Source organism: Aristolochia californica, unplaced genomic scaffold (assembly GCF_029961685.1).
Source record: "Aristolochia californica isolate CCGP_79_NKW_82.1479 unplaced genomic scaffold, dmAriCali1.0.hap1 SCAF_4, whole genome shotgun sequence".
NCBI lineage: Eukaryota > Viridiplantae > Streptophyta > Magnoliopsida > Piperales > Aristolochiaceae > Aristolochia > Aristolochia californica.
In genome coordinates this window covers 38371313-38380844 of record NW_027182103.1, presented here as the reverse complement: position 1 = coordinate 38380844, position 9532 = coordinate 38371313, and the positions used below count along the sequence as shown (strand labels likewise).

The 9532-nt window shown below is 38.6% G+C and overlaps 1 protein-coding gene and 1 long non-coding RNA gene across 3 annotated transcripts; one reads left to right on the top strand and one right to left on the bottom strand.

The window, feature by feature from the left end:
* Positions 1-719: 719 nt before the first annotated feature.
* On the bottom strand, positions 720-4841 carry LOC137962840 (uncharacterized). 2 transcript variants are annotated; one of them, XR_011115174.1, is made up of 4 exons: positions 4573-4841; positions 3831-3993; positions 3545-3729; positions 720-1464 (listed from the first exon to the last, which is right to left on the bottom strand). It is a non-coding gene; the product is annotated as an uncharacterized lncRNA (long non-coding RNA). The 2 variants fall into 2 exon arrangements; XR_011115173.1 differs by having other exon boundaries at positions 720-1432; positions 4573-4839.
* A 2145-nt stretch (positions 4842-6986) lies between these two features.
* LOC137962111 (probable aquaporin PIP2-2) lies at positions 6987-9254 on the top strand. The gene is made up of 4 exons (XM_068808827.1): positions 6987-7526; positions 7943-8238; positions 8338-8478; positions 8594-9254. Exons 1-4 carry the CDS (start codon positions 7217-7219, stop codon positions 8711-8713), a joined length of 867 nt encoding a protein of 288 aa, XP_068664928.1. The 5' UTR covers positions 6987-7216; the 3' UTR covers positions 8714-9254.
* Positions 9255-9532: the final 278 nt, after the last annotated feature.

The following is a 9532-nucleotide window of genomic DNA, read 5'->3' as shown; positions in this document are numbered from 1 at the left end:
ATAATTAAAAGAATAGACTTACAAATATTTATTTTTATATATATTTCTCCATTTAAAGTTTAGTTCTTGAGAGCATGATCGATGCAAAACTGCAAGTGTACAATATTGTAATTTTATAGTAAAGTGATGAGAAGAGTATCGTCCTCAGGGATTGGTAAGTTACTTTTGACAAATACCGAAATTATACTAATCTTAATTTTATCTAGAGAAATCACTAAGATGTTAGTAATTTCAATTCAAAATAAAATCAATTCAAAGAAAAATACGCAAAGGAAAAGAAAAATGATGTTTGAAGATCAAATTAATGGGAAAGAAACTTCTAGGAAATCAATTTCACCTAATTCCTCTCTATGCTTTACTCATCTAACTAATTTAATTTAATTCTTTCTATTTATTAGAAAATCTCTAATTCATCCAAAAGCCTCTTTCGATAGTCAATTGGAAATTATTCTTGTTCATCATTTTACACAAGAGTATGCAAATTGATAAAGCAAGAAAACAATAAGACTAATGATTTAAATACTACATAGGTTCATACAAGTCTTTCAATCTTTATATTTACCTATGCCGAAATATTCAAGATCTATCCTATAATTCCCTCTTTCGATAGCAAATCATAAGATTAAAATCATCTAATTAATGGCCAGATAACTAGAAGCAATAAACTCAGAATAAATCAGATAAACAAAGAAAGAATTACTTTAAATTAGCATCGAAAATCAAAAGTTTAGAACTAGATTACATTGTTTTCCTAGAATTAATAAAATTTAGTTCATGCTAAAAATTGAATTTAACATAAACGAATTCACCAAAATTATTCTGAGAATAATGGAAGGAAAATGAACACTGAATAATAGTCCTTGGGTCGCAGCTCTCCGTTTCTCTTTCGTCTTCGCAGTCGTAGTTCTCAGTCCCCGCGATGCAGTCGCTCTGTTTCTCATCCGTCTTCGCAGTTGCTGTTCTCAGTCCCCACGTCACAATTGCTCTCTATTTCTCTTCCATCTTCTCTGTTCTTTCTTCCCATCTGTGTTTTTCAGCCTCCCCGCAATGTGTAGACTTTTCTCCCAAAAGCAGATCACCCGAAAATCTCTACCTCCCCCGTAAAATCAAATTTTGAAAGGCTGGATTGATGCCAAACCAGATTAATTTTTCCATTTCTCTCTCTGGATTGTATCTTCGCTGCTGCTATCCATCGGGAGTCTTTGGTTTTTCGCCCAAGAAGAAGGCCGCGAGATCTTCACTTCTATTATGTTCGGTGGAAGAAGAGATACCGTAGAAAAATTAAATTTTTTCCTAAGTTAAGAAACAATTTAATCAGCCTTTCCTGTTCTGCCGAGACCCTGACTCACCCGAGTCATGCCAGCGAGCCAATGAACCAAATATTTATCCTCAAATTGCACCGGTAAAATTTAGATCTTTATTTTCTTCAAATCTGACATAACATTTAAATAACAACAATGAAACCTAAAATCAATGAAAAATAAATAAAATTAGACTAAGTTTTAAAGTAAAGAGGTGATAAAATATATTAAATTATGCAAGTCATCAAACACCCCCAAACTTAAAACTTTGTTTGTCCTCAAACAAAAACAAAATAAAATAAAATATTACTTTAGGCAATATCAATTAGACCCCATAGAGAAGTATCATCACTCACCATCACTAATATCTTACTCTTTTAACATCAAAGATAGCAGGAAAATCAATAAAAAATTTAGCAATTTGTCAAGCAAGAGTTAAGCGTTTACTTCAACCTAAAGCTAAGACCTTGTGTGTGTGTGTGTGTGATATAGTCAATTTAACCTCAAACCACCTGCAAACTCAGATAAAAGTAGAACAACTAAATTCAAAAAAATTCTCTCAAAACTTAACCCCATAAGTCCAATTTTCAGAAATCCTCTCCACTAATGTAGTCAACACCAAAATCAGAGATCAAAAGGTCTTTAATCAGGTTGTAATGATAGGCCACATGGTGAGGGTTAAGAAACAAATGGATATGGAAAATCAAAGCGAACTGGGAAAATACTTGGTGAAAAGAACAATAAAAGAGATATCCATAGGATTCAAGCCATAACTTTTCCTCAACCATATGCTCATACTGGTGACATTATTGTTGTTGTAATCAACAGATTAATACCAACTACTCCTTTAACAAAATCTAAAGAGTGATACATACTCCACTTATTGAGTTTTTTTTTTTTTTCACTTTAATCAAACAGAGCAAACATAATATGGATAATTTTCTTTGAACTAACTTTTTCTTTAAATGTAAATTTCCACCAAAATATTTTCTCAATTCTATAAAAGGTAGATTCATGGTTTTTCAGGCTTAGAGTGGGAATGGTTTATGTAGTTAAAAGAACAAATAAAGGCTTATGTAAAATAAGGCTCAAGGGGCTTGACTATGGAAATACACCATGCAATGATGGCATGATACTTAGAACGGCTGGAAAAGCTTTTTGGTTATAAAAAAAATTGCCTAGATCATTTCTCTAATATTTGGTATCAACTAGGATTTCGCCTCAAGGATCCATCAATGAATTCTAGAGCAAAGCAAGATTGAACTTCCCTCTTCCAGTTAATTCAACTTCTTTCTCTTCATAAGCAAAATGGAATAAAAGAAAAACGACTATGTGCTCAATTATGTTCAAGGTCAAAGATTTAAATCAAAGTACCCACAAAACTCTTCCTGACATAAAAGAAATTTTTGAAATTTTTTCTCTAAACCATCTTCAATCACAAATTTCAGAGTCATAGAGAATTCAATCATACTCAAATACATGCTTGGTAAGAGAATCAAACACTCAAGATTTATAAAATCACAAGTAAAATAAAATAAATAACAAACAAGAAGACCAAATGACTATAGGAGTTTACATCCCCAAACTTAAACTAAACAATGTCCTCATTGTAATGCAAAAGTGAAAATGATTGAAGAAATGAAAGGAACTTCCCTGGTTTCATGGTGAATCAGTCGTAGTTTATAATTTTCAGCTCTTTATTCATGCTAAATAAACTTGCATCAAAATCCAAATAAAAAATGATAAAGATAATAAAAAAATAAAAAAATAAAAGAAAATTCTATGGGTTGCCTCCCTTAAGCGCTTGTTTTAAAGTCTACAGCTAGACTTTTCAATCTTCATCAATTAGGATCTCTAAGAGGAATAAATGCATAGTTCCTCTCTACTTGTTCTCCATAGTAGTGCTTCAATCTCTTACCATTAACTCTGAATATATTCCCTATCTTGTCCTTCAAGTCTATTGCTCCAAAAGAGGAAACTTTGTCAATTGTATAAGGACCTGTCCATCTTGATTTTAAGCTAATGGATACCCATTACTTTGTATTCTTCAATGCTCATGCTTATTTTAGGATCTTCATGTTCTCTCTCTCTCTATATCCAACTCTTCACGTAGATATGAATGTGCAACATTTGTTAAAATGATGAACAAGGCCTTTAAGAAGTTCTACCAATCACACACGAGGTCATAAATAAGCGAGGAAAAAAAAAGAGTTAAGGCATTTGCCAAAGGATTCCAATAATACCAGTTGTTCATTTGTAAGAAGCAAAATGGGTTCGTGTCTTGAGGAAGCTGACAAAGCAGTATCTTCTCCTTGTCCTAGTGTTTTCCATTGAAGACCGGGCTTGTCATTAGCATGGTCATAGTTGATCTCATTCTCAAGGTCATCCACATCATCTTCATTATCATCTCCCTCTACTCTAGGACTCCCTAAAAGTGCACTAGAACGATTAGATGTCTCCAAACACCAATCAAACTCTGGCTAAAATTACTAAGAGTAGAAAATAAAAGCTAAAAGTCAATTGGCTAACCTTTATGCTGTTTGTACCTAGTTTTGCACTGAGGGCAAACCTGGTTTCCTTCTCTTTGCTCATACTCATAGCAAGGACAGTAAACTGAGAAGGCACATTCATTGCATGCAACAAAGACATCACTAGCAGTTGTGAGCTCTACTGTGTGTTTTAGGGGTATAGCCTGCAATGCATGCAAGAAAAGGTACAAGTTAACCATAATCCCAAAGTCAATTATAAAAGTCTTAAAAGCTAATAGCTGCACTAACTGAAACCTGCAAATTAAGCAATAGTATCGTCACATGTCGATTTAGCACGTTACCAAAAAGAAAATGCCCCAGATATACATGTCAACAAAAATTACATAATATAGATACAGACAAGGAATCTTGTGAAGCATCAGCTACAATAATATCGGCTTAAAATGAACATGTATAGAACAAAACTAATTTTTTTGGATGAAGTTTCCAATGAATGACTGCTAAAAAATCTATATGCAGATAAGGAAGTAAGAATGCCACATATTCATCAAATCGATGGCCCCGCGAATTACTTTTAACAATTTCATAACACAATTATGGAAAATTGTGAAGAAAATCCATTGGATCTATATCTTTTACTCATAAGATAAAGAAGTACTAAGAAGTTGCAAATTTCGTTATAAACAATGGAAGCTCATGAAGCAACAAACATCAAAAACCATGCCCAAATAAATTTAAAGTAAATCCCAAGTACAATACAGGAAAAGAACAAAATCACAAACTCCATTTTCTTTGGATCACTGGTCATGTAAAGCTTTGGGATCAGGCGCGGCTGAGAATGAGTGTCGACGACGAAGAAGAGGAAGAGTAAAGAGTAAAAGGAGGAGGAGGCGACGACGACATGTGAATGGGAGTGGGGCGAGCGTATGGGTTAGGCGAGCGTTTAGGTGAAATGAGAAGAGAGGGAAAGAGATGCGAGCAGGAAGCGTGACTTTCGCCTCCACCGTTGATCAAGATCAGACGGTCAGAATAGTCATATTTTTTGGTTTGTACCTGATCACGCCTCTACAATAAAATTCAAGATTATTTTACATTTCCCACACAAGAAAGTGAAGCCAGTATAGGATCCATTATTAAAGAGTCCGTGATCGCTTTCATCATGTGAAAAATCACGGTGCAGTATATTCGTCTCATGCTCCGGATTGCGCCAGATGAGGTAACCAAAGTTCATTAAACGGGAAACACCTGGAGCCACGCTTACGAAAAGGCAGCTCGTGGGTACAAGCAACCTAAAAGTGGAATCGCACAAAAATTAATGAAAAAGATTGGGGGGAAAGGTGTGAAAGATTGTCCCTCCTCACTGTCGCTGTGCACAGTTTCCTGCTTTATAACCCGTGAACATTATTTACTATTTAGGCTTCCCATGCTCCATGATTAAACTCGGACCAAATCCTTTCCTCCCTCTGGATTCAGATTACAGATGCAAATTCGGTTCTGATTAATTCGTAAATAGCATTTGGCATTCGTCTGATTTTTCTCTCGTCTTTTTCCAACTCGTAGGCCGACACTGACCGCAGAGGATCTTCATGTTCGAATAATCCAAGAAAGACGGAAAGTGTCCAGGTCGACGGCTGCCACATGCGCTTGCGTGTCCTGGGCAGCAACTTGGACGGTGCTCATCTGGCGACTGTCAGAAACGTGGGTCCATCTATGGAAAACTCGAGAATCCAATTTCCTCGTGCAAAACACACACGCGAATTACGCTTGAACGCTCGGTCCCCTGTCCAGTGTGTGTGGCGTAGGTGAGCGCAGAATGTTCTGAAGGGGCGTCAGCCTACTAGTGGACCAACTCTTTCGAGAGATATGGACTGTGACATATTGGATACATTCTGGTGTGTTTACTGTGGTCACTGAACATTGGCCAAACTCCAATTCTGAATTATTTCAAGGCTTTGTCTCAACTCTCAATGTCTTACGCTCTATATATGCCTCTCCCTACTCTAGTAATTTATTAGATGAAGTTAGGTATATGGATGGGTGACTTCATAAAAACCAAATTAGTGTAAATTATTGGCTGAGTTATCATCCAAATTTCCCAAGACGATCCTCGTCGTTCGATCTCCAAGGTCCAAAATATTGGAGCACGGGGATTGATAGCTTTCTACGATTTTCTTTTATCACCGTCACGCGCATTGACACATGCAATGAGAACCTTAAAGTCCACACCCTATACGATCCTTTCTCACCCTCTTTTATAGCCTCAAATGGGTTGAGTAAGTGGGACGCGGCCATGAGGGCAGCAGCGACCGCAACCAAATACTCTCATCTCTCCTCTAATCCCCGTGGAGTGGAAAAAGCCTTTAACACCCACTGGCTACTGCCTAGTGGCACTGCCCTAAAGGTCGGTTGCCGTCACGTACTTGTTTTGAAGTGGCCGCTGGCCTGCCAATCTCAATCCGCCCCCACTGACGGTTGATTTGTTTATCCTTTTGCAAATTGCAATCAATTATGGGGATATCCTTTTGCAAATTGCAATCAATTATGGGGATATCCTTTTGGAAATTGCAATCAATCATGGGGTTATCCCGCTCGCCCGCTGCTTTATTGATATCACATCGGCACCTGAATGCGTTCTTCCGCTATTTTTGACCTACCTAATAAGAAGACGCTTTACTTTCAAGTGTCATTGAGAAGTGAATGAAAAAATAACGCTAAATGTTACTTGTTTTCGAATCGTTCAAGATCGAGCTGTTTCATTAGGACCTCTTACCATTTATGATTTAATCTACGAAAAATTTAGAACTTGAATGTTCGTAAGTGATAGTAGTTTTGAGGGGGAAAAGAAGAGTTTCAGTGAAATTGAGACACTCGTCGAACAAAGATTCTGTCAACGATTAGAATAACTTTCTCTTCTAGTCGACTTTGATTTTGAATGATTCGAGTTCCTGCATTAGCTCGCAGTAGAATTGATCAAAGGCAAAAGCTATAATTTCACTCGTCATACATGTAACAGGGGGAAAAGGAAGGTAAAATGGAAAATATTTGGTGGTTGCGACTAGCAATAAATGACCGATCACGGATTGAAGAACCTAAAAGGAGGAGGTCGTAGCAGAACAAAAATGGAGGTCGAAAGATGAGCTAGAGGAAGCAAAGAGGGTGGGTCCCACGATAGCAATATAATGGGAATTAGTCGGTTTGGGGCGGCAAATTCAAGTCACTAAATCTCATCTCTTCTCTCCCCTGTGACCCATAAATACCCCCTCACTCTGATTGCTTTTCCAATCCTACACGGCCTCGATCACTTTCAAACCGCTTCTCTGCTCTTCTCTTCTCTTCTCTTCTCACTCTCTCTGGAGAAAGCACATGTCTTTTTCCTCACTCTTTCTCTCTTTTATCTCTCTCGACGATCTTCAGTTTTCGTGAAAAATGGGGAAGGGCATTGAGGGTGGTGGGCACCACAGCGAGGTCACGGCCAAGGACTACACGGACCCCCCGCCGGCCGCATTGATCGATTTTGAAGAGCTCACAAAATGGTCGTTGTACAGGGCGTCGAACGCCGAGTTCATAGCGACGTTGCTCTTTCTGTACATAACGGTGGCAACTGTGATAGGGTACAAGAGCCAGGTGGACCCTGCGAAGAACGCAGATGCTTGTGGAGGGGTCGGAATCCTGGGCATCGCCTGGGCTTTCGGTGGCATGATCTTCATCCTCGTTTACTGCACCGCTGGTATTTCGGGTGGGTATATGCATTTTGATCATGACCCTCTTAATTATTCCAGATATTTTTCTAAAATGTGATGTTGAAAGGCAGAAACGAAACGCTCTAGGCATCGTCGGTGTTTGTTCTTTTAATGGCGTATAATCTATAAAAAATTAGCAGGCTATTAGTTTGGCGGAGACTGCTTGAAGTATTGTGTTTCTTCTACCAGGAAGACGCTTGTCTTCCCAGTAGGATTTTGTTTTCAGAAGTGAGCGTGAAAAATCTCAGTTGCTCTCTGCCTGTCCGAATCAAACTAGACGATGAAGAGTTTCGAAATAAAACAAGCACCATCGAATGATAACAGAGAAAATATTACTGAAACGTGTCGACCGATGACCGGGAATGTGTTTCATGTTAGCACGCTCTGATGGATTTCAGTGTCTGGTACACAGGTGGTCACATAAACCCGGCGGTGACATTCGGACTGTTACTTGCTCGTAAGGTATCTTTGATCCGAGCGGTGATGTACATGGTTGCTCAGTGCCTGGGCGCTATCTGCGGTGTTGGGCTAGTGAAGGGATTGCAGAAGTCCTATTACGTCCGATACGGAGGAGGAGCCAACGAGCTCGCCGACGGTTACAGCAAGGGCGTGGGCCTGGGAGCAGAGATCATCGGTACCTTTGTCCTCGTCTACACCGTCTTCGCCGCGACCGATCCCAAGCGCAACGCCAGAGACTCTCACGTCCCGGTATGTGGAAACGCAGTGTCGGTTTTCTTTAATTGGGTTGGTGAAGCTAAAAAGTGGGTATTAATTGAGTTACGTAAAAGCGGGTATTAAAATCTGTAGGTTTTGGCCCCGCTCCCTATTGGATTCGCGGTGTTCATGGTCCACTTGGCGACTATTCCCATCACCGGCACCGGTATTAACCCGGCCAGGAGCTTTGGAGCTGCTGTTATCTACAACAAAGAGAAAGCTTGGGATGATCAGGTTTGTGTCTCTATAAATGTATTCAGCATCGTTAATTGGTTTCATAGTTGGATCACCAATCGCCCATACATGTGAAATTTCTAACGTGTATGTATTTGAACCGTATTTTTTTCAGTGGATCTTCTGGGTTGGTCCCTTCATCGGCGCGGCGCTTGCTGCTGCTTACCACCAATACGTGCTGAGGGCTACGGCCATTAAGGCTCTCGGATCCTTCTGGAGCAACCCCAATGTCTAATTTTCTACCCTGGTTAAAACCAGTTACAGTCTTAAGAAGCAAGAAGCAAGAAGCAGAAGAATAAATGGGCGTCTGTGGCGGTCTCAGCTCCTCCCTGTTTTTTGCAGAGTGAATGCGAGAGGAACAGATGTAAATCCACGGAACTATAGACATAAAGTAAGTTCGGTAAAAGCTTTTAATTCTGTCCCATTTGTGTTAGCGTTTGTACCAGCTATCAGGTGTTTGATGAAACACTACTTCTCTTTAGAAAATATATATATATCCCAAAAAGGACTGTCTGAATCTATGTGAAAAATTAAGAAAAGATTGCGACGTGCTACATAAGCTTATAGTGACGACAACTCATTTGGAGGTCACGCACTTGGAAAAGAGAACGTGCGTCGTTTCAAAGAACTCACAAGGGGCAGAAATGTGGATAATCTTCGGAAACCACAGTTGGTGAAGAGGTGAAGTTATGGTTTCGTCAGTCTTGTCACCGAGTAGCAAGATCATGTTACCGATCATATTGGAGAAAATAGAGAAAATCATGCATGTGATTTATTTGCCGTCTCAACCATCCATGATGTAGGTTTATTGTGATAATCCTCCAATTATGTAACTCTCTCACAAATGATGATAATAATAAGAAATAACTAAAACACCCTTCTATAATTTTTTAATCTAAAACCCATGCACTAAATGACAAAATAATTATCTTTTAACTATTGAATATAATTTATTAAAATAATTTACTTAATAAAAGAAATAACTAAAATTATTTAATGAATTAAGTAATGCAGGTGGAATTCATTCCACTTCATTGTGACTAACCCCCCTTAC

What these genes read in the sequence shown, in the direction of transcription:
- LOC137962111 (XM_068808827.1), top strand. Translation starts at nt 7,217, where the DNA reads ATGGGGAAGGGCATTGAGGGTGGTGGGCACCACAGCGAGGTCACGGCC. An exon ending in CTGCACCGCTGGTATTTCGG is followed by an intron (nt 7,527 to 7,942) that starts GTGGGTATATGC and finishes TCTGGTACACAG; the next exon opens with GTGGTCACATAAACCCGGCG. An exon ending in AGAAAGCTTGGGATGATCAG is followed by an intron (nt 8,479 to 8,593) that starts GTTTGTGTCTCT and finishes TATTTTTTTCAG; the next exon opens with TGGATCTTCTGGGTTGGTCC.